Source organism: Callorhinchus milii, unplaced genomic scaffold (genome assembly GCF_018977255.1).
Source record: "Callorhinchus milii isolate IMCB2004 unplaced genomic scaffold, IMCB_Cmil_1.0 Scaffold5, whole genome shotgun sequence".
Taxonomy (NCBI): Eukaryota; Metazoa; Chordata; class Chondrichthyes; order Chimaeriformes; family Callorhinchidae; genus Callorhinchus; species Callorhinchus milii.
In genome coordinates, this window is record NW_024704746.1 from 35,568,105 (window position 1) to 35,592,984 (window position 24,880).

General features: G+C 37.2%; 1 protein-coding gene across 1 annotated transcript in view; it reads left to right on the forward strand.

Moving 5' to 3' along the window:
* Positions 1–24,230, forward strand: part of slc38a4 (solute carrier family 38 member 4) — a 30,221-nt gene extending 5,991 nt beyond the window's left edge. Inside the window, exons 2-17 of the mRNA XM_007902903.2 lie at positions 2,781–2,862; positions 3,625–3,865; positions 5,650–5,743; positions 5,902–6,017; positions 9,064–9,137; positions 9,249–9,341; positions 10,212–10,293; positions 10,895–10,977; positions 11,337–11,395; positions 11,881–12,177; positions 12,277–12,356; positions 13,040–13,140; positions 13,692–13,816; positions 20,653–20,797; positions 20,912–21,009; positions 22,075–24,230. Coding sequence (XP_007901094.1) covers positions 3,747–3,865; positions 5,650–5,743; positions 5,902–6,017; positions 9,064–9,137; positions 9,249–9,341; positions 10,212–10,293; positions 10,895–10,977; positions 11,337–11,395; positions 11,881–12,177; positions 12,277–12,356; positions 13,040–13,140; positions 13,692–13,816; positions 20,653–20,797; positions 20,912–21,009; positions 22,075–22,176 — 1,668 coding nt within the window. The 5' untranslated portion in view covers positions 2,781–2,862; positions 3,625–3,746 and the 3' untranslated portion in view covers positions 22,177–24,230. The remainder of the gene's footprint in view (positions 1–2,780; positions 2,863–3,624; positions 3,866–5,649; positions 5,744–5,901; positions 6,018–9,063; positions 9,138–9,248; positions 9,342–10,211; positions 10,294–10,894; positions 10,978–11,336; positions 11,396–11,880; positions 12,178–12,276; positions 12,357–13,039; positions 13,141–13,691; positions 13,817–20,652; positions 20,798–20,911; positions 21,010–22,074) is intronic.
* Positions 24,231–24,880: the final 650 nt, after the last annotated feature.

A 24,880-nucleotide genomic window follows, 5' to 3' on the forward strand; every position in this document is an offset into this window, starting at 1 on the left:
ATTTTGATTATCGGGTGCAATTTCAACACTTAATGAGAAGTTGCCATAGTAATTAATCATTACTCTTGAAAACTAATCATTGAATTTAAAAATCAGTGGACATTGGATAGTAAGTGAAGATCATGATCTCAAATTAGCGAATGCTTCATCTGAAATGGGGAAATAATGTTTTTGTTTTGTTTTGGTACTTAAAAGCCATTTATTGTTTTTTAAGTGAGAAATGATGGTAAAAGCAGAGTGCAAATGTCTGCTAATATATTTGTGTAATTTACTTCTATTCATACATGAAATACTGCTTTTGTGTCTATCAGCCTGGTTCAGTGGTAGTACTCGCTGCTGAGTCAGAATGTTGTGGGTTGAAACCCCACTTAGGGACTTGGAATCATATAGTCTAAGCTGACACTTGTGTTGCATTATCAGGGGACCATCCTTTGGACGAAATGTTAAACCGGGGTCCCGACTGCCTGTTCAGGTGGATGTTAAAAATCCCATGGCGGTATTTGAAAAGAGAAGGGAGTTTTTCCAATGTCTTGGCCAACAATTCCATGGCTGTTTGTGGGACTTGTAATTTGCTGCCACATTTCACTCACAGTGAAACCACTTTACAGTACGTCTTGTGACGCACTTTGAGACGTCACGATGATGTGATAAGGCACTATATCAAATACATGGATTATTATTATTGAGAGTGTAAGACAACAGCTTGCAGTTCCATTTTGAAACACCTCTATATGTTAGGTAATCAAGAATGTAGGAGATGCTTTCTTAAGTCAATCTTGTTGATCTGAAAAATTGATATTGGACTGTATATTTGGTGCCATGTGCCAGATTGATAATGACAAACAAAAACCAGTTTAACCTTGATAAAGTTTGTGGAAGATGCTAGGATTTCATATTGCTGTCGTAAGCAATCTTTATATGGAGGTGTTGGGCGTGATGCATTTGATGATTGGCTATCATTGTATACTCCCCTCTTCTTCAGTTCATCTGTTCATCTGTCTGTATGACGCAACCCAGACCAAGGTCTCATAAAACTGTACAAAATTGCATTCAACAATTATCAACCCAGTGACAATTTTCATCAGTTTGGTCTGCTAGCCAGGACTGAATGAGAAACTTTTTTTGAATATTAAGGTAATGTTCATTTTAGTTACTGAATAAATTAGTATAATTATTGCACTCAGATATTCAAGATAAAATATTCTTGCTTGTAACTGTTCTTTTACTTAACTTAATTTCTGGTGTGTACTTTGCTCATTTATACTCTGTACTTCTTGGAAATCTAAAGAAAAAACATGGGGAAGAACAATCCGACAATTGATTATTGTATTGTGCCAAGTGTTGTTTTGGCTTGTTTTTTTGCTGTATACATACTTGGGGAATTGTATGTATTGTTTACTTTATTAACTGACATAGCATTTCAGAGTGTGCAGAATTGGGAAAATTGTTGAATTAAATTTTAACTCTTTTCTCACATGTTTAAAATAAACTTACAGAAATCTGGCTTCAAAATTAAAAATGCATTTAAGTAGTTGAAAAATTCTGGATGCTCTGAAATGTTACGTTAAAAGAGTAAATTAAGTCCCAGATGGAAGTTCTACTCAACTATATGTAATATGTTATATATAATATATATTATAGACAGTAGACATTCAGGCAGCACGACTGGTTCATTTTGTAGAATACATTTGCAGAGTATGTGCTTTTGTCCCCTCAGGTACATTGATGGGTAGTATAGGGATACATGCAGGCAAAACTCTCAAACGATTTGCTTTCATTATTGTTGTATCAGAGACGTAAACATGGGATAGGGAGAAGGGATATGCTGTTTGGAAGTTTGTATAATTGTATTTTGATTAATAATTTGTGTCAAATGGACACGTGTTTAATGTGTTACAATGAATTGTAATGTTTTCGAAATATCTCTATATGTAAACACTTTGCATACATCAGTTGCCACAGCGTTTCCAAAAACAAAAATTATTTTAAGCTCGAATTCAAGAGACAAAGAAAAAGCAAGCCTGAAACAGTTTTAAGTTTGACGTATTCTCATTCTGTGACCAAGGTTCCCTGTGTCTCCTCGTCCTCTTTAACCTTTCTGCCTTCACACTATCAGCCACTCTATCCTCCTTGATCCTTTCTGCTCTCTCATCCATCTCCGTGGTCCTGCACTTTCCTGGTTCCAATCCTCCATTTTGTTTCTTCTGATGGTTTATCCTCTCCCTCCCACACAGTCACCTCAGGAATCTACCCTTAGTCCCCTCCTTTTTCTCGTCCTACATACTCCCTCTTGCTGGCATCATCTGCAAACATGGGATTAGTTTCCACATGGATGACATCCAAATCTACTTCTCTAGTATCTTCCTTTGATTCCAAGTCCACTAATGTTCTGATCACCTGTCTGGCAGACATCAACTCCTGGATGAGTCTCAACTTTCTTCAGCTGAACATTGGCATTGTCCTTGAATTTTGTTCATTCTCTTGCCTCCTGTCAATGCCTCATTGTTTCTGGCTCCAATTTCTTCAACCTTCACATCTTTTCTCTCCAACTCACTGAAACCCTGGCCCTCAACAACAACAACAACATGCATTTATATAGCGCCCCTCACGCAGGGTAGCATCCCAGAGCGCTTGACAGTGGCTGGGTACGACACCGACCCATGGGGAGGAGGAGGTGACCGTAGGCACAGTCGAATAGGAAGGTCTTCAGACGTGACCTGAAGATGGAAGTAGATTGGCATTCATCATCCCTAATTCTGTGTGACTTTTTTTTGTGATAGGTAATACAGCTCCCGGAAAGTTAAATTCAGAATTATCAAGACTTTTTTCAGCCAGAAAAGGAAGCAGCTCCTCAAAGTTCCTGTAAGTTTTTGCCATTCTGAGTGACTTCTAAGTGACTGTGAAGAAATAATAACAGATAAGGTATTTTGATAGACTTTTAATCCAGTTTGACTTCTATTTTTTTTTAATAAATGCAGTATGAAGTGTATACTTAGTTGGATAAGAATTTTGTGAGACTTTCCTTTGTGAAGCTTCAAACTTGAATTGTATAAACTATTCTTTTGACTAGATTTTAGGCAATTAAATGCATACCAAAGTAAATTGAGCTAGCAGTGTATATGTGTGTTGACACTGTGTGCCTTGTTACTGTACAGCATCATGATAGGAATCTAGTTTTAGCTTAAGGAGTGTTAAAATTCACATTAAACTGTTTTGTGCTATTTATGAACACAGCAATGCAGTAAACATGACCTTTCCATTTAACCACCTCCCACTCCCACAGTTCTCAGGAAAATGTATTGTAGTGTAAATCAGTGTAATCAGAATTCATTTTTCCACATGTATTTGTTAAATTTGTTATGATCATCAGTTGTTTAAACTTTTCTTTATGGTCTTAATAACTGTTGCTTCTCAATACATCACCTTTCTCAATGGCTATCTTAGTTAGTAATACTGCTGACCTTGGAGAAGAAAACAAAATTCCTCTGCCGAATCTATGACCATTCTGCTTTTAATATTTTACAAAAGAGTCAATATGAAATGCCAAAGAACAAAATAGGCAAGCTGGCTATTACGCAGAGAATGACTCAATGTGATTTGTTCTTTTTTTCTACTGTTGAACAGAACATCGTGTACAGGAAATCAATACCAATACAAAGGTGGGAAAGAAAAGGTACAGATAGCAGACAAATAGTGTCCCTTCTTCAAGAGTTGTAAGACCTGCTGGATTTGTTTTCCATAAAAAAATGGATCGAATGGAACTTCAGAGAGTTAGCACTGAAGCCGATGATGAGAGTTTTGAAGGAGACAGCATTGATGACAACTATACTCGAATGATTGATTCAGAAAAAGCTACCATTAGTAGGTAAGACCGTGACTGCTGAAGGACCCTAATTCCATCTTCTCATAATCTATAAGGCCATTTTACTTAAAGTTTAAGTTGGAGCAAAATTGTGGAAAATTCTTCAATTCAGTTTTAATTTGGAAGCTGGTTCTTTTTGAGAAATGAGAAAAAATCAGCTTTCAAATCGAAACTGGATTTAAGAATTCTGTGAATTCTCAAAACTTAAAGCAAAATTGTCTTACATGCTAAAGATAGGGGAATTCTGGTTCCCTTGGCTTTTCAAGGTAGAATTTCTGAAAGCATCATTATTTTACAAAAAATCCATTTAAATTAAAAAGGTGCTAGGATATTGTCTCATTTAAGAAATGTCTTGATGCTACAAAATGAAGAAGGTGCTGTTGGTAGGATGAGTTGAAACAGACTGAACCTCTCCTTTGATTAAATGTATTTATGTTTCATATGAAACATGGCAAAACAAGTAATGGCAACGCATCAAAACTGGCTCTTTCATCTGTTACCGTTAGAGAAAAACGTTTTTTGTTTAAATTGCTGTGCGCAATTGGCTGCAGCATTTTGCCCACAAAATATACAGTCAATTCACTTTACATTGCACTTTGAGACGTCTCGAAGAAGTGATAAGGCGCTATGTCAAATGCAAGGCTTATTATTTATTATTATTATCAATATAACAAACTGTGTATAAAATAATAACAAAAGTATGGGGAGTATACTGTATAATATGCTTGTGCCACAGTAAAGCAGAGAACCCAGTATTAAAACCAAGTAAATTTGAAGCAATCAAGCAAGAGGGTTAACAAAATGAATGAGCATTCAGAACTTGCCTGATGCATTGTTAAATGAATTATTCACAGTTGGTGGATTACTGTTGCATGAGCTTTTTGTGATATAAACTATTGTAGTATAATGACCAATAGCTTTTGCTGCAGGTGCTCATTTAATCACCAGATGGAAAGTCTCTTTGTCTTTGATATCAATGTATTTATTGTTGTTTGCTTTTTAATTGCTAAATGAAAGCAACTGAAAGCAAGTACTTTATAGATGCTGACATCTAAGACGTGCTGAGTTGAGCCTCTGCAGCTTCAGACACAGCTGCTGGAACAGCTCTGCTCAAGCTATCTACAGATCTGCCAGGTGAAAGTTGGCAAAGTTGTGACCAAACAGGCACAGTTTCCAGTCTGTCTCCAGCTCCCTTGATCAGAGGTCCTAAATCCCATTAATATCATAGCAGACTTTAACATTATCACAGACAGTATTCATGCTTACTGGGTTACAACAACAACCAAAATTAATCTTTCTCTTAACAGTATTCTCTCTACCTATTCCCTAAATCTAATCACACTACTCAGTCTAAACTCACCCCTTCTGCCAAAAAGGAACCTGGGCCCTGCCAATCCTCAGATTACATGTAAAATGTACATACCTGAGATTCACCTATAAAAGAAGTGTGTGATATCTTCAATGTACATATTGTTACCTCCCCCTTCTTCCTTGCTTAGCAATGACTCCATCCCTGTGAAATGCAGTGAGACATTGTCCCACATGAAGGGTGCTGTATAAATGCAAGTTATTATTGTATCTATCAAGTTATTATTGTATCTACCTGTAAACAAAGTGTATAAACAGTACTAAATAGATTTTTTTAAGAAAACCAGACCAAAAGTATAGTTTTTAAATGCTAAAGGTGTTGATATACTGTTTTTCAGAAAAACAAGATCAATTTTAAATGTTTCCAATGTTCTTGAAATCCTAGCAAGCTTTTGTCTTTTCTTTGATTTGATTTTCAGCCAATTTGCAGATGAAGATGATGCAGAAAGTCGGAAGTTTCTCACAAATGGATTTTTGGGGAAAACAAAATATGAAGAATATCAGGAAGAATACGTGAGTCACGTGCTGAATATTTTCTATATATAGGATACTTTTCACCAGTTTCAAATAATAGTACAAACTATTTCTGTTTTTTTGTTTGTTGTGAAGCCAACAGTGAATACAAGTTATTATGTGGAAGGATACTGACTCACAATGTATTTTTTGTGCAGCATCCAGGAACGACATCATTTGGAATATCGGCATTTAACCTTAGCAATGCCATCATGGGCAGTGGTATTCTTGGACTGTCGTATGCTATGGCCAACACTGGAATCATACTATTTGTGTAAGTACTGAGACAGTTCCTCAAAAGATAACAACTTGTATTTATGTAGCACGCTTCTTGCAAAGTAGTGTCTTGGAGCGCTTAACATTCGCGGAGCTTAATGCCGAGCTGGGGAGCGAAGGGGAAGTGACCGTAGGCACAGTAAAAGAGAAAGGTCTTCAGGTGTGATTTGAAGATGTGCAAAGGGGAGGCAAGGTGGAGGGATTGAGGCAAAGAGTTCCATAGTTTCGGGATGTAGAGGCTGAAAGTAGGGCTGCTAATGATGGAGCGGAGGGGACGAGGGATGTGCAGGAGGCCAGAGTCAGCTGAGCGAAGGGGGCGGGTAGAGGAGTGGGGTGTAAGCCGGTTAGAGAGGTTGAGAGGTGCAGGGAATTAAGTGATTTGCACGTAAGTATGGAGGATCTTAAAATTGATCGTTCTGCAATAGGAAGCTAGGCAAGGACTAAAACAACAGAAATATGATCAGGAGCTTAAGCAATAATAAGCCTCATGTTGATCTCGTACAATGAAATCACCCCAGATTTTAATAAGTGATTTTGTAGAGCCTAATCAGTAGTTTTACTACATTGTATGTATAAACCTGAAAACTATTTCAAGTTTATCGAGAAAAAATAAGCCTTGCATTTGGTACTGAGCTTTTCTCTTCAGGAGACCATCTCAAACCATCTCGTAGGATTTTATTTTGGAAAAGTGGACAAACAATAAATGTTTTGAATCAGCAAGCGACGCTCATCATAGATATATAAAAGTATAAGTTAGAGGACTCGTATAATACAGAATACAGTATTTGTTAAAACTGTGTTTTTCCCCAGTGATACACCAATCTCCAGTGAAGATTGGAGAATGTAGCACAATATGATTAGGATGCTAATATTAGGATGCTCAGATTGGATTACTGCAGTTAAGTTTTGAAATGCAATGTCTCATCTATCAGTGGCTCCATAGGTTTTAAAGATAATTGTACACTTCCAGGAAAAAAAAGTGATCCATAAACTGTAAGACATATGAGGGAGGAAATATAGAGTGACCATGCACAATATAATGTAACTTTATGATGAGCAGTAGCAGCTGTAGGTTCATTCTAAACTGGAGTAAGATCCATTCCTGTTACCATGCATTCCTCTTACCAACTTTTGAAGCCCAGCCTTAAGGATAAAGGTATATCCAAGTAACAGTAAACAGTATTCCTCCACCCGCAACAATTTGGCTGATCACTACATTCGCAAACAAATTATCTAATTTAGGTTTTTTGGATATGGGTCAAACAATGTATTGTTACTTTGAGATGCATCAATTTGAGCACCAGATTAGACAAGACACATGTTTGGTGAAATGTGAATTGTTTTACACCTTAGTAGAAAAACAGCAGATTTTCAATTTTGCATTTGTTGAAATATATATTCTAACCCATTTTCCCCCAAATTAAGATGGGCATAAAGTTTCAGTAAAAGGAATGTCTAGAATTATCGTGAAATGGAATTGCATTTGAAGCCTTAATATCAATTTCCTTGTATAATGGTGGGCTGCACGAGGAGCATCTTGATTGAAATTCAAAGTAACATGGCGTCCAAATTTCTATGAGAATCTGGGTTAAAAAAAGTAATCGATACCATGAAAATAATCATCAGTCTCGTATTTTATCTATGGAAAGGGATGGTTTACCTTTCGAGTTCTGAAAATTGATATTTCAACAAGGTTGTCATTTTCACTTTCATGTGAAGACCATTGATACATAAGAATGCTTCCATAAAATTCTACTTTGTAATATTAAATGTTAGATTTATGCAGAAATACACGACTGTAAATCTTACAACAGAAACCTTGCTCTGAAAGTTGCAAAAGACAAAACTTACCATATTAAGTAAAGGTCTTAAAATAGTTAACATGGTTTAAAAAGTGTGTATCTACATTCACCAGACTTATTTATCAGATTATCTTTTGAACTATGCATGTTTGAAGGTTGCATGCAATTCTTAATACTTGACCAAATATTGCAGGTTTCCCTTTTTTATGGTGCATGCCAGTTAGTCAATTTTTGTTAATCTTGTAAAAGACCATCTGGAAAGTAACACTTGAGTTATCTATATCAAAATGTCAACATTTTTTTCTACATTAACATGTACATTCCAGAGAAACAGCACATCAGTCATGTTGAACTGTAAAAATAAGGCATGTGATAGGATGCAACAGAAACAACTATGCTCCCAAGGCAGAAAATGTTGAAAGAAAGAAGTGATTCATATTTCTATACTTGAATAAATGCTGGCATTTTGAACAACCTAATGAAAGATTCAGTACCAGAGATATTAAATTTCAAAGGAAGAATGCTGCATGCCATTAAGTGGATTCCTTAATATTTCACCAAATTTGTGCAAAAATCCATTGCACCAAATTAATAAGTATTAAATACACTGGTTTATCTGAGGAAAAGTTGCCCTGTTGCTCTCTGCATTGAGTTGCACAATTGGCTGTCTTACTATGCTTTCTGCATAGCTAATTATTCGGGTATTTGTCTTAATTAATATTTTCCATATTCACCTCATCTCTTATTATATAACTAGTAACATGTTGAATGTCTAACAAAGGCATGCCAGGAATAATAAATGTATTCTTCCCGAAATGCAACTTGAAGTTATGTAATATACATTGTAACCACCGGGTTGCCGTTTAAAACACTAGGGGTGTGATGTGATGAGTAACACATCCTGGGGATTCCAGTCTGGAGGCAAACTAATTGCTAACTGCAGTTGGGACCCCCCTCCACACACACACAAATACACCATAGACACCATTATTAATATAGTTTTGCCCCCGAATGCTGCTTTCCCGCAACCATTCAGCTGGCCTGGCTGAGAACATCTCCTATCTTTCCGCTGCTCAGAACCCAGTATTCCGGTATAGGTTTGGAGAATACCAACTTAGCTCAACTTGTAGGATAAGTTAGTGTAAACAAACATTCTAGCTACTGTTTACACTGTGAGAATTTATTGAGCTATTCATACTTGTGTTTCCTCGGTGTTATAAATCACCTTTCATTCTCTTCTAGGTTCCTGCTTTTTGGAGTAGCAATATTATCACTATATTCTGTTCACCTCTTACTAGAGGCTTCAAAAGAAGGAGGTATGGCCACACTTTACTGAAGAAGTTCCAGATCCAGTTCAGCAGTGTATATCACCAAATAATTCCAGTATTAGTAATGCTATCATTTTAACAAAATTATTTTATATTCAGGGTCTATGGTTTATGAGAAATTAGGAGAGCGAGCTTTTGGATTGACTGGAAAGATTGCAGCGTTTTCCTCAATTACATTGCAAAATATTGGAGGTAATATATTTTCTTTACCACTGCCATGAGTAACAGTACTTTCTTTCAATAGAACATTCTAATGTAATGTTGATAGTCTTTGAGTAGTATTTTCTTGTTCAGGATTGGCTATTGTTAGAAAATAATGGGAAATTTTACTTTTAAACTTTTTCATTCATGGTAGAAATGTGTTTTAATGCAACATATGGACATGAATCATTCATAATTGTGCTACATGCACAATTATTTTGAAAGCTTCAATTTAAAATTTCCGAGTCAGGTTTCCAATAATGTCTAACCTGAATGTTATTCTGTTCGGTAGGATCTCTTTTAACATCAGTGTACAAAATAATTCAACATGATTTTTTTTCAATGTTTGTATTAAAATATTTTACTCTGTTCATTAAATCTTTCCATATGCATCAAGCTCATATGAACCCCAAACTTTCTAATGCTCAATTACTTGAGTTATCTGGGATGACCCCAAGCTACCCAGAACATCTTAGCTGTTGTAGGTTGTGCACCTACTATTCATGTTTTGTAGAGCAGAAACAATGACATATTTCTGCTCTGGGTGAAACCTTTTTTGAGCAAAATTAGTATTCATCATTGAAAATAAAACGGGACATATGGCGTGTTAATAAAAAGCTTTAGAGTTCAAGCCAGTCAAAGTAAGCCAATGATATTTCAACATTAAAAATAAATATAACTTTACAGCACTCAGTATAGGATTGTGATTATTCTCCAAATCTTTTTCCTAAAACAGATTAGAATTCTTCTTTCAATGTTCCACTTCTTTAATTTAAAGCACTATAGTGGTTTACATGTAAAATAAATTGAGTTTATGATACTGTATTAAAATAAAACCATATTTCCTTATTTCTATTGCAGCTATATCAAGCTACCTATTTATAATAAAATATGAACTACCAGAAGTAATCCGTGCATTTTTAGGAATTGAAGAGTTGAGTGGGTAAGTATTTTGTTTAAAATGATAATTTTTGAAAGGAACTGTCAATGTGTCTCTTAATCTTCATAATTCTTGCATTTAATATAGCGCTTTATCACATCTTCAAGATTTCTCAAAATGCTTCACAGGAATGTTACTGTGGAGTGACCCTGTATTTATATGCAACATTCTACTGTATATTGTGACTTCTATTACAATTTAGCTATAATTACATATGGAATTAAATAAATTATCTTTTTAAATTTTAGTTTCTGAAAGTAACAAGTTCTATAGTCACTGGCAGCCCTCGGGTACCTCAATTACTTGGCCATACTTACTGTGTGAGTTCAGACAGTAAGTTTCATCAGACTGTTTATTCCAGGAGTAACAGAACCAAATTTTATTCTTTCCCAACCCAGCATTCAAACACCCATTCATTTCCTAATAGGTACCTGTGGGCAGCTGTTTGGAATGGGAAGTGCTCTGGGACACTACCCTGCGTGATGGGTGGTACATAAGTGCAAGTTGTTGTTGAAGTATGACAGACTTTGACATTGTTTGAGATAATATGATTGATACATGTTGAAAGTATTAATTTCTAATAATAGCAACATTGGTCTTTCAGGGAATGGTACCTGAATGGTAAATATCTCGTCGTAATTGTGTCTCTGAGCATTATCCTGCCTCTGACTTTCCTGAAGAATCTAGGTAAATGATTTTTCCTATGACATTGCAATTTATGAACAAGAATTCAGTTACGCTGCTTATCTTGGCAGTTTCACCCCAAATTAAGTGCAGTTCTGTGGAGCGCAATATTAGAATTGGGTTGAAATGGAGGTTAATATCACCGAATATATTCAGAAGCCAATGATGCTACATTTAAGATAGAGCTGCTTAGAATAGCTCTAGTTGACCCGGGAAGTTAAATGAGGCATTACATTATGATTACATGAATAATCACATTTTATATAATCAATTACTCATTACAGTTCAAACAAATAATTTAAATGTTTTTCAAGGAAACAATACGCATAACTCAGAGCAATTTTTTTTTGTTGCTTTTATAGGGTACCTTGGCTATACAAGTGGATTTTCTCTCACTTGTATGATCTTCTTTCTCAGTGTTGTAAGTATAGCTGTGTATGTTAAACATTGTCATGGTTTAACTTCAAAATGAGCAGATCCTGCAGAAAGGAAAGGCCATAGATTTAATGAACTATTTCCATAAAAGGACTTGTCCTCTTTCTACATCCTCTTTGTACATCACGTAAGGATCAAAACTACAGAACTGTTAAGGCTCTGTGAAAGAATGACCCAAATAAGCCATTCAGTCGTTGAGGCACAGTTGACTCCAATTGTTAGAAAACAAACACTTTGTAGCAAGAAGGAAAGAACATACGTTTCCAACATGAACAGTGCCAAGAAACAAGTCAGAGTAATAGTTAAAGTTGGATAGGAACATCCTGTGTGTACCACAAGCCTTCTGATAGCCGCTAACCAGGAGCATTTCCAGGAACAGACCAGTAATGTACATTCTGTCAGCAGCAGAGGTATGAGCCAAACAGATAGAAAAGGAAAATAGGGTGTAACATTTTTTTTGCCTGTTTGCAGGTAATCTACAAGAAATCACAGATCCCCTGTCCATTGCCACTACTTGGTCACCATGCATTAAATCAAACAACACTAGGAAATAGTACAGGCCACCTGCTGACAACAGTGTATCCAATAGTACGCAACAAAAGTGGTGATGATGGCCTGAACCTTATGATGCCTTACTACGGCCACACAGCAAGTCATGATGAAAAGCCAAAAGATGATGCTCACATAGTACACACTAATGGAGTGGTTTATAATGCTCATCAGGATGATGACATGTGCAAACCAAAATACTTTGTCTTTAACTCGCAGGTTGGTAAAACTTTAAATGCATTTGTGAAATAGCTTGTGGAGTCATATTGCTGGATCACTGTTTAATGTGGGAATGTTTTTTTTCCTTTTTCTTTTCAGACTGCCTACACAATTCCCATATTGGCCTTTGCTTTTGTATGTCATCCTGAAGTGCTCCCAATCTACAGTGAACTTAAAGGGTAAGAATTTTCTACTTAAAACTTCAGCACATCAGGTTTCTTTAGAAACGCCATGTAAACAAAACCTAAATACTGCATAATGTTAATAGAAGAAGAAAGTTAAAAGGGAGTATTATTTGAGAACAAAAATTGAAGGTGCTATCCTAGTTTCAGTTTTGTGACTCATTTCACCTCCTGCAGAGACTTGCCATTTCAGGTCTCGACTTGTATTCAGAACTCCGGTAACTATGAACATCGTATGAACATTAATGTTGCATTCAACTAATATGAAAATAACCTGGCCAAACTGGATGTGGCCAAGCCAGAAAAAAGGAATGCCACCGAACAACACAGCAGAATCCTGTCAGTACTTATTTTCTTTATAGGGAAATATGCTGATGACTGCAAATGAATGGAATTGCCTTGGAATGCATTTTCGTGCACTTCATCAGCTTATCTCGAGATAACCAGAGTAGCAGAAAACATGAACCAGAAGTTGAGACCACTATGGCCAATTCTATGATTGGAGGCTGCTAGTATTGTTTCATAGCTTTATAGCAATGTTTAGTGATAGAAAGTGAGTGTTGGAATAGTGAAGCACTGGACTTGCAATTTACGTTCTTAAAACCTGAATATTTCCTACTGTTAGTTGTTTTACTGATGTATTGTAAAGAGAAATTGAAAATGGCCCTTTTACTTTTCAGCCGATCTCAAAAGAAAATGCAACACGTCTCCAATGTATCAATTACTGCTATGCTTATCATGTACCTTATGGCAGCTCTTTTTGGATATCTGACTTTTTATGGTGAGTCAAAATGTTAAGGACTGATATAAAATCCACAGTTTTCACTTTTGTCATCCTCGAATAGTTTCTCTTAGAAGCTAAATATTATTTTGTCACTGTTGTAAATATTTATCAGTATTCATCAGAATCTTGAATACTAAAATGGTAGTATTTAAAACAACTGCCAGCCCGGCTCAGTTGGTAACACTTTTGCCTTTTGGCAAAAGGATATGGTTCAAACTCCAAATCGCGACTTTGAGCTCATAGTCTCGGCTAACACTCCATTGCAGTGTCAAAGTGATTTTAAACCGAGGTCCCATATATCTGTTCAAGTTGATGTTAAAGATTCCATTGCACCACTTGAAAAGAGAAGTGAGTTTCTTCCAATGTCCTGGCTAACAGTCTTCCAGATAAAATTCTGGAACATTGCAGCGTACAAATTGGCTTGCACTCTCGCCTAAAAATACACAGTCACTTCAATTTACGGACACATTGTGAAGCACTCTGAGATGTTGTCAATTTTCTAGAAGTTGTATCAAATACAGTGATTATTATTACTAACATTTCCACAGATCAAGTTGAAACAGAATTGCTTCATACCTATACACAAGTGTACAAGTTTGATACCCTGCTGTTACTAGTCCGTTTGGCTGTGCTGGTAGCTGTCACCCTGACTGTTCCCATTGTGCTATTTCCAGTAAGTATGAATGACTTATTCTCTATGCAAATTTTTAAATGCAAATTAGTCTCTTGATTTTTTTTTCATCTGCGGTATGCTGTTTATTTTTAACTTTAAACTGCTCTTCATTGTCAGATGTATCTTAAAATCATTGTCTTTCTGGTTTATACCAGCCTCAGGATTATGGGTTCTAATTTGCTTTATTTCATTTTTAAAAAATCTGAATTGCCCAAATGGGGTTACCTTCTGGTGACCATTTTGCTATCTGTGGGAACTTTAAAAATCTCATTAAGATATACTGCAAAACAGACTCCAGCATGTTTAAACCAACTTAGATGCCCTAAATGTTAACATATAAATGTTTATATATGTATATATATATATTGTGCCCCTATTGATAGAATACTTTTTAAAATATTAATATGCAGGGAGAATTTATTTTGCATACATTTCCAATTTCACCAAAGTAAAGTGTGTTTCTGAAGTTATACACTTCAATAGTTCATTGAAAGAAGTGGAATGTTAACCTTTCACCATGAGATCTGAAACCAAAATGTCTCATGGTCAATTGCTTTAAAATTTAAGACTCTGCAGAATTTTGGAAAATTCATAATTTATATGATGGATTTGCATAGTTCAGTAAAATGACTTATCAATTAAGACTGAATATAATAACCTTCTCAAGTTCTCCTCAATAGTACATTTAAGACAATATTCAAGGCTATGACCATGAGAAATGTTGGGCTTCTGAATTTAGTTCCAGGTCAAACTGATGGAGTAAAATTTCTTTTCTCTATGTTTCATTTCTATATCTACCATTCTATATCTACCATAGCCCTACCATTGGTGGCCAGGCTCTCAGCCCCGAGGCTCTGGAGCTCTATCCCCCAGTGCCTTTGCCTTGCCTCCTCCCTTTCCTCCTTCAAGGCCGGTCTCAAGACCTTTCTCTTTGACTGTGCCTTCAGCTCCCCTCTCGACTCTCTACCCCCTCCTCGCTCCCTCCCTTCCCTCCCCTCACCTTGACCATTTCCCCCCCTGCTCTGGTCCTGACCCAACTGTACAGCGCCTTGGGACGTCCTCCCGACGTGAAAGGCACTCTATAAATGGAATCTTGTTGTTGTTGTATATCTCCTCTCCATCTTTCTTTGACTTTCTCTCCTAGTATCTGTCTCTTTCTGTAACTCTAATTGTACACTGCATAAATGTAAACATTTCACGCTACCAGGAAAAAGCTCTGTTGTGACCTGTACAACGATGTGCATGTGAGCACAGGGTTGCTAGGAATGGAATTTGGAATTTCCCATCTGACTGAACTATAATAAATCTGTTTGTACACAAATCTGGATTTACAGGATACTGTTTAATGCTGTTCTACTTCGCTTTTCAAAGCAGCATAAATACAACACTACCAATCAAATCAAGGTCTGCTCCAAAATTATCTCTTAAAAGTCTTTCATGGAACTATTTTTGAATCTTACTAAAAAAATGCATTAAAACACTTGACATCAGGTATGAGGTCTTCAACATTTTATTTTCAGCCTCCAGTCAAGTGAGTAGAAATGGGAAATATAAATCAGTTTTTCCATATAAACAGGACTTAAAATGTAGAGGTTGGTTGGATGACTCATGGAAACTGCATTGTCTGCAATAGAAAATAACTGAGAATTGGCTCAATGCGTATGAAATAAAAGCAACCATAACTTCTGCTCTATAACTTCATACACCACTGAAAAATAAGCTTTATATTATCACAAATTCAAATAAATTCTGCAAAAACTCAGTAGAATAAGTTTCCTTAAATCATGATTTCAACTCCAAGGACATTTAATGAGAGAAAGAAAGCGTTAAGGGCAGATAATCAGGTAAAATGGTACCAGTTGATTTGTTAACTTGAATAGGTTGTTTGATTTCCAAATGAATCTGTTTCTGGACCTGTCCTGACAGGTTTTTGTGTGAGTTTTCACACTGGTTTGATCCAACAGTTGTGAAGGGTAATAATTCTTCAAATCACTTTCTTGCCCTTCTGCCAAATCAGCCAAGGTGGTGATGAGGGTTTGGCACCCTGGCAGTTTGAACTTTCTGCTTTAGGCCTCACTTCAACTTGGGAACCTCAGGTGAGCCAGAGATGGCAGCACAATACTAGTTTAGCAACTCAGGATTTTCGTTGAAGTGACAAGACTATTGTGCTGCTCAATAGACATCACTGAATGATTTTTTTTCAAAAATAATTTACTGCATCATTTTAAATCTAAATCAAACATAATGTCAAGCCTACAGCTATAAATGTATTTGTATCAGACTGAACATATTTGGTTGTAGGATCTCTATTTTTAATTCGCTTTGCACTGACATCAACAAGAACCCTGGACTTTGCTTGCTCGGTAGCCTGAGGGATGAGGCAGTGGCGGAGTCTGGCAACGTTGGGGAGGAGGTGGAAGGCAGTGCCGGTCATGGGTCGATATGGGGGAGAAAGGACAGTTCAGGGTACTTTTGCTGCAGATGTTCTTAAGACAAGCGGAGCATGATGCCAAGTTGTGAAAATTCAGGTTGCTAAGTAATCGTTGATGGCTGATTCAGTGTGTGTAGGTGATAAAGCTGTTAAAAACAGGAATATGGAATGTCAGTTTGTTAGCTTAGAGGGATAGGAAAAGTATTATTATGATTTTATGAAAAAGTATGTTTTTGGAAGTGGGAACAGAGCCAGGTAGTTTACTGCTTGTAAAGAAATAAAGCATTTTTCCACAATTATTTCTCTCATGCTTCTTACTTTGCCAGTGGGTTAAAGTATTGGTTTGTGGACCTCTGGCTGTTCATTTCCTCCTTTTTGAATTCCTAAGATAATGTCATTACAATTTTTGAATCTTTCCTTTGGACATCTTGGTACTAGACAGATAGCTGTACTGTTCTTTCATCAATTGTAACAGTTTTGTGGCTGCACAAAACTATTCTGTACTTTTTAACATGACATGTTCACTCTCACTCAGAGACTTGGAGAAATTCACTCTGGTACACGAGGGGGAACTCTTCTGAAATTAGAATTAAAGTATCTTGGACAGTGTAGACAAAGATTTTTTGTACATCTGGCTGTGCTACTCTGGGTGCACAAAAATAAAAAACTGATTCCCCAATACAACAACAACAAAATTACATATATAGAGCGCCTTTCACATCGGAAGGATGTCCCAAAGCGCTGAACAGTCAGGTGTCGGGGCCCGAGCATGGGGGAGGGGTAGTGTAGGGGTGAGGGAAGGCAGAGAGGTGGAAGAGAGACGAAAGGCACAGTCGAAAAGAAGGGTCTTGAGATCGGCCTTGAAGGAAGCAAGGGAGGAAATGAGGCGAAGGGACCGTGGGATGGAGTTCCAGAGTTTGGGGGCAGAGAGGCTGAAAGCTCGGCCACCAATGGTCGAGCGGGAGACATGGAGCAGGCCGGAGCCTGATGAACGGAGGGAGCGGGCAGGTTGGTAGGGAGTCAGCAGGTCAAAGAGGTAGGAGGGGGCAAGGCCATGGATGGCCTTAAAGGTGAGGATGAGGATCTTGAACTCGATCCTCTGGGAGAAGGAGAGCCAGTGGAGTCGGGCGAGGGTGGGAGTGATGGGGTCGCGGAGCCTGGTGCGTGAGAGTACACGAGCTGCAGAGTTTTGGATGATCTGCAGCTTGTGAAGGGAAGAGTTGGGAAGGCCGATGAGGAAGGAATTCTTGTAATCAAGCCTTGATGTGATGAACACGTGGGTGAGGGTTTCAGTAGCCTGAGGGGTGAGGCAGTGGCGGAGTCTGGCAATGTTGCGGAGGAGGTGGTAGGCAGTGCCGGTCATGGGTGGATGTGGGGGAGAAAGGACAGTTCGGGTCAAACAAGATACCCAGGTTCCTGACTGGGTTAGTGAGGTTGAGTTTGCAGCCGTAGAGGCTGATGCTGCCAGCGCCTGAGGTGAAATGAAAGCCGTCAATACAGAACACAGCAATGTCACAGGAAAAAAAATCATAACAATATTTTCAGACTCAATAGGCTCTCAGAGCATAATTTAATTTAATTCTCCTACCTGAAGTAAATTGTATTGCTAAAAATAAATATGTTCAGCCCAATTGGAAAGACATCTGGTTGAACCTTTTCTAATTTTGTTTCTCAAATGAAGTCAAATGAATGAAACAAATTATAATGGGATTGGTGAATTTAACTCATTTTCAACCTCGCATGAACAAAATCCACCTGCCATTTGAAATGGGAATCAAAAGATCTTTATAACCAACTCTACCTGATTCGGGTCTTGTCACAAATAAGCATTAAGATGTCCAAATCTTACAATCCAATTTTCTACTCTGGCTTTGCCATGCAACTCATACTTTTGAAGGAACTGGAACCATAGCAGAATGGTTTTGTCATGCAGAGCTCTGCAATAGAAAATAACTGAGAATTGGCTCAATGCGTATGAAATAAAAGCAACCATAACTTCTACTCTATAACTTACAATTTTTGAGGCTCCTTCACCTGTCACGTTGTTTCCAAAGACAATGCTGCAGTTCTTTTCACCATAGGATTGGATCATTTTGTTAGTGAGAGGTGGCACTTCAAACGGAAGCATATTAGGCAGATTTTGGTTGAGTTTGATCACAACTTATTTTGAAACATTTATGGTTCTCTCAGAAAAGATCCTTTTAAATATTAAAAGAAAGCACCCGTATTGGTGAAATGCAGCCTAAATTGGGAAAATTCTGGTGAAATTTAGGTTTAATTAGATTGAATTAATTTGACCTGTGTTTGACAGTTCAGCAGTTAACAAACGCTAGAACCAGATTTGCTGTGTGTTTGTGGTGATGCTGGAAGTATTTGAACACAATATGGTTTCTTGGTTGTACTTTTATTTAAATTAGGGCCACAGTTAATTGTTTCCTTTTAAATTTCCCCTCAGCTCCTGTATTTGCATTACCAGGTTAAACTCCTGTTTGACTGATGCAATGTTTCTCCGACTTTTATATTTCTCACTTTGGCCTACAAATACAGTTATTAGACTTTGCAGTAATGCCTTGTGAAGTGCTTTGAGATGTTTCGACAACATAAGATGCTATATCAAATGCAACAATAATAATAATCACGTTGTCATAACGTCTCAAAGCACTTCACAGGATATATTGTAAAGTGTGTATTTTGTGGGAAAAATGCAAGGATTATTATTCACTGGTGCCGAAGATAGGATCAGTCTTGCCTCTGAATTCTAATTAATCAAAATTGAGCTAATTCAAATCTATTTGGATTTTACGAATTCTCTCTGTTTGGATCATGAGTAGTTGATTGATATTTAGTGCAATAGCAGGCTTTACAACATATATTGCCTAACATTGTACTGTAATACTTCACATTTAGTGATCTGATGGTGCTCTTCTGATTTCAAAGTCTAAGATTGACAATTATTTTCATATCTGATTAATTTACTTAATTATGTCTAAAATAAGATTGCCTTGCGCTGGTGAAACATTTTCTATGTAATTTGTTTCTTCCTCTAAACTACAACAACAAGATTACATTTGTATAGCGCCTTTCACGTCGGGAGGACAAATGCTCAAAGCTACTTTTGCCCCATTCAAGAATGATGGATTATCTTTTCCTGGTCAGTGACTAACACTTAAAGGCATGTTTGTTGAACTGAGAAACAAAAGTGACGAGGTAATCGTGTAACCCAAAGCTTTAAAGATTATTTTTAGAACATTTTCTGGCATGAGCGCAAGAGTTTGCCAGCCAAAAATGCTATTTGATAATGTACACCTTCAGCTAGCATTACACTCAAATACATTGCAGTGTGCAAGTTCCAATGACTCAGTTGGAAAAGCAACTGCCTATTGAGAAATTGAGCCATAAGATTGCTGATTAGATGCTGGTCAGTGCTGTGTTAACTAATCTCAGTAAGGAAACTGTGATAGATCTCTGGGTTAGGGAGGTGAAAGGTTAGCCAGTTTTTGCATCTGACTACTATTACGGCTGAAGAGTGAGTGTGTGTACAGATGTCTAGTTAAAAGGAATTTCTCCATAGTCCTGATACCTTCCATGTCTGAGTAGCTCACCAATGCTCACTAACAAAGCTCACACATGAAGAATGAACCCTTGGGTGAGCTACCAGGGGGCTGCAGACTAGATTTTCCCAGTTAAAATGGTTTAGTTTTACCACCACTGTCTCATCATGTTCAAAAACAGGTCTTTGTTTGTCCTTTACACCTCATCTATTGTATCTGAAAGTATGTCTTTAAATATGAATAACATTAATGAGTTGCAAATGAAAGATATTAGCAATGTGGAAGAAAATAGTTTCTTTCATATAAACTTCAAAAGTATTCTAAGACATTTATGATGGAAATAAAAAGTCAAATACCAGGTGTAATAATTAGCAGTATATTTTGAACTAGCTATTAAATTCACCATATTATGATTTTCTTCGCAAAGTTGTGATCTTAGTACTCAAAGGAAAGTTGAATAACTGAAAGAAAAACTGAGAATAGCTCTCAGCTTTAAAAGAAAACCATACTTCAACAAAACAGTAAATGTTCTTCTAACTGCTGCTATAATTGTTGATTTCAGATTGTGCTTGATGTAGCATCCTGTTCTGTTGCCCACACCACTAGAAAGAGAGAGTGGTATGGGCAAACAGAGTGGACTGTCTTTCAAAAATAGCATAAATCTGGTGCTTCTATCAGCATATGTAAACATTTAACTGAAGGTTTCTTTCAGAAAGGGATGCTGCAACGTTTTAATGTTCTATTGACAGGGCAGCCCTCGGACTTGTTTGAGATTCAAGTTTGTTTTATTTTTAGCTATGAACATAGTAAAGACAAAATATGAAATATATTCTAATAATATTTTACCTCTGCAGATTCGGACATCAATTCAAGAACTGTTTTTTCCAGGAAGATCATTCAACTGGTTACGTCATATTGGAATTGCAGGATTCCTGCTGATTTTGAATGACCTACTTGTGATATTTGTTCCTAGCATTAGAGATATCTTTGGCTTTATAGGTAAGGCTTTCTTGATCTATAGTATGTGTGTGCACTATTACTATTACTATTACTAGGGTATGTAGAGTAGCATTGAAATCATTTCATTTTGCCCTCTGCTTTCCTGTGTTTCAGGTGCATCTGCTGCTACAATGCTTATCTTCATACTCCCATCAGCATGTTACATCAAACTTGTGAAGAAAGAATCTATGAAATCAATGCAAAAGATTGGGGTGAGCTAATTTTTTTTATGACAACAAATATAAGATGTCGTGATATAATTTTTTTTGCAACTTGTTTTGGTGTTAAAATCTACTCCTAATAATACAACAACAAAATTACATTTACAGAGCGCCTTTCACGTAGTGAGGATGTCCCAAAGTGCTAATACAGCCATATATTTGCTGATTCACCCAGAAGCTTTATTGGAAGTAATGAAGCTTTCTTAGTCAGTGAGTCAGTCTGGCTCCCTTGATAGTTCTTTCTGAGTTAGAAGATTGTTGGCTCAAGCCTCGTGTGTAGATTGAACTCACAGCCTCGCCTGACACTCCAATACAAAGCTGAGGGACCACTGCATTGTCAGAGATGCTGCTCTTTCAATGAAACATTAAACTGAGGTCCAGGCTGCTTGTTCAAGTGAACAATAAAGATCCCATAGCACTGTTTAAAAAGTGAAGGGAGTTCCTCCCAGTGTCCGAGTCGACAATTCTCCAGATAAAATTGGTACTTCATTTCACGTTTTTTTTGGTGGGACATTGCTCTGCACAAATTTGGCTGTGGATATGCAGCACACAAGAAGTCATATTTGCCTCAACCTGATCATCTGGAAGTCGATCATTTTTTAGGGATCAAAGGTCAGTCTGGTGTCTCAAAGTGGTTTGGATTTTCTGTTAAGTAAATATCAGGGTCCATAACTGATAAATGCAAAGATGCATCATAATCAAATGTTTTGTACAATGGATTTCCAATATACTTATACTTAGTTTAAGTTGGAATGATAGAATCATACAAATTTACAGCGCAGAAGGAGGCCATTCGGGCCGTCGAGTCTACACCAGTTCTCAAAAATAGCTGTACTTTCAATCCCATAACTATCTTATTCTGAAAGCCCTTCAAGCCTCTAATTTTCATATAGCTGTCTATTTCCCTCTGAAAACCCACTATGGACTCTGTCTCTGTCACCTTACTTGGCAGGGCATTCCACATCCCAACAACTCTGCGTGGAAAAACAAATTGTGAATAATATCTTAACATAGAAGCAATAAAACTGAAATTATTTTTCTTTCTTATTTTTATAGGCCATGATCTTCCTTGTAATCGGAATCGTCTTTATGATTGGAAGCATGACCCTGATTGTTTTTGACTGGATTCACAATCCTCCAGGCTCTGGTGGACACTAACATGGTTCAGTGCTATGAACACGTTTGGCTGGTTTCATCTTCTAACTGCCCTGACAGACGAACAGTAACAGCAAAGAGTGAGATGCCATTCCTCATTTTTNACTGCAAGATTCCAAAGACTGCGCAGACCTGGTGTTAACACTAGAGATCTTGTCTGTAGATAACTGAAGAATGGTTCTTGCAGGGGAGTCTTTTAGTTGTGCTTGGAATCTTTGAACTTCAAAACAAAACCCCCAGAAAATCCAGATTCAGGATACATAATGTGCTGTGAATCAACAACTAGTACAACAGATGTAGTGTAATTTAACTGCTGTATGTAGTTAACTTAGGGAACTGTGTTCCTGCTGCTTGAATACTGAACATTTCAATGGTCAAGGCTGTGCCAAGAGTTTTCAGATAGTAAACTAAGCATGCATTTTTTGATTTAAAGGACCTGTCTGGGGTTTGAAAAAAAATGTCTTGTATGCTGTAAGAAACAGAACATCTAGCTAGCAGCTCTAGTCTACTGAGTCAAAAGAGCTAAAATGCCCATCAACTTAGAATTTTTTAAAAACAATTATATACACGTACTAGAAATTTCCGATTTTTGTATTCAAGATCAACATGCCATAATGAATATTTCATTTACAAATGACGTTGATCTCCACACACACACCCTGTGCCACTAATGTCTGCACCCAATAATAAAGAGCAATGATCAGCTCCGTTTGTAAGTAAAAGATTTACAAAATACAATTGTATACCTAGCAAAATGGTTGGCTTTCATACATGTCAGGCATGATTGCTTAATTCTAACTCTTTAACGTACAAACATTTAAAATGTGTATAGCATTTGCAGCTTTAAATGCAACTAAAATGCAGGTATTAATGTAATTTGTATTATTTATTACCTTTGTGAAAATACAAAGGAGCTCATTTATGTCTAAGCCTGCTTTTTTCACATTACAGCAAATAACAAAGATCCATTAAGACAGCTAACTATCTTCTTCACAAGAGTATGTATATATTACCATTTACAGCCAGAAAGTGACTCCCATCACAAGCTGCATACCTTTACTCCTGAATGGAGCCATTGAACTGTATTTTTGTTATAAAAGGCACAGAGCAAGCTACAAGCCTAAATAACAACCCGGTCTTCCAACCATAATTAGAAAGGAGTTCAAGGGCAAAGCACTGTATCAATAGTCCTTTTTAGATAGACTAGTGCTATCTATCAAGAATGTTTCAGTGCAGGTAATGGTGATTTCGTAAATGTATATAATTCATACTTTATATGAGTTAGGATTTATTTAAAAGTTGAAAGTCTAGGAAGTTTCCTTAAGTTGCACAATCTATTTTGGCATCTGAGTGGATATTTCGGACACCCATCTGTTTTACCTAACCATAATGTTTGTGATCAATGATCCACTTTTAAATATTTTTAAAAGTTTTTTCCTAAACTTATTTTTTGAGTGTTGCATCAGCAGTTAAGTAAAACAAACTCCTACCACCTTTAATGTTACATAATGCTCTTGAGTTTTGATATGAGAAGATTTATGATGTTCTTGATAATACAAAGCTTGAGAATTATGGTAGTTGGTTTCTTTTCCTAGTTTTTATAAGAACATTGCTTTCTGGATTACTTGATGAGAAAGTTTGGATCATGACAAAAACCCATAACCACAGTGATGGATTAAAAAGAACAAGCCCAGCAGAGGTGTTTTTATTGAATTAGCCAAAGTGGAACTTTATTTATAGATCTTTTGCAGATCTACGAAAGAGGGCAAGTGCATATTGCAAATTAAGTGGCTTATTCCTGTGTGCATGTTTTGGATTACTCACGTGGTCGTTGCTGAATATTTTATGTATTGTAAATAGGAATCCTTATGATAAACTATTGTGAATGTTGCCTGGTTAAATGCTACAGCTAGATCTTAATGTTGTGAAAGATTTTGCAGAAACAAATAGTTGTTCAGTGCCAATGATTTGGGATGTTGACTTGACTGGGCTAAGTGGATAATTGTATTGGTGCTTGATACATTGAGAAGAGGGGTTTGCAAAGGAAAGGAACCATTCAACAACAACAACAACAACAAGATTTCATTTATAGAGCGCCTTTCACGTCGGGAGGACGTCCCAAGGTGCTGGACAGTTGGGTCGGGACCCGAGCTGGGTGAGGGGAGGGAGGGAAGGGAGGGAGCGAGGAGGGGGTAGAGAGTCGAGAGGGGAGCTGAAGGAACGGTTGAAGAGAATTCAGTTCCTGTTAAGGCAAAGAGGCTCTTTAAGTATGTGAAGTAACCTTTACTCCCCAGATAACCTCTGGACAGTGCCACCACAGACAAACCGCTCCATTTGTGCCAGTACAGAGGGTTTCTAGCCCAAATGCTACTGTTTTATTTCTTGTAAGAAACCATATCTAATGGGATGCTGGTATCTCAGAAGACTGAGGGGCCAATGGCACTGATTTACCTGAAACTGGTAGGAACTCGCTTCCATGCTGGAACCTGTCCTCCCAAATTACCTTGCACTATTGGAGCTGGTCTAGACATGTCCTGCTGGAGAATTCTGGACACATCAGACACAGCATGCTGTAAACGTGCTTGGAAGATGAGCATGTGAGGCATTGAGGTCTCCCTCAGTGAAGTCCCAGAAGCACTTCAGGTAGTCGGTAAAGCCTGAAAATGAGTTTAACGTGTCTACAAATTATCTCGAGGAGATTCTCCAC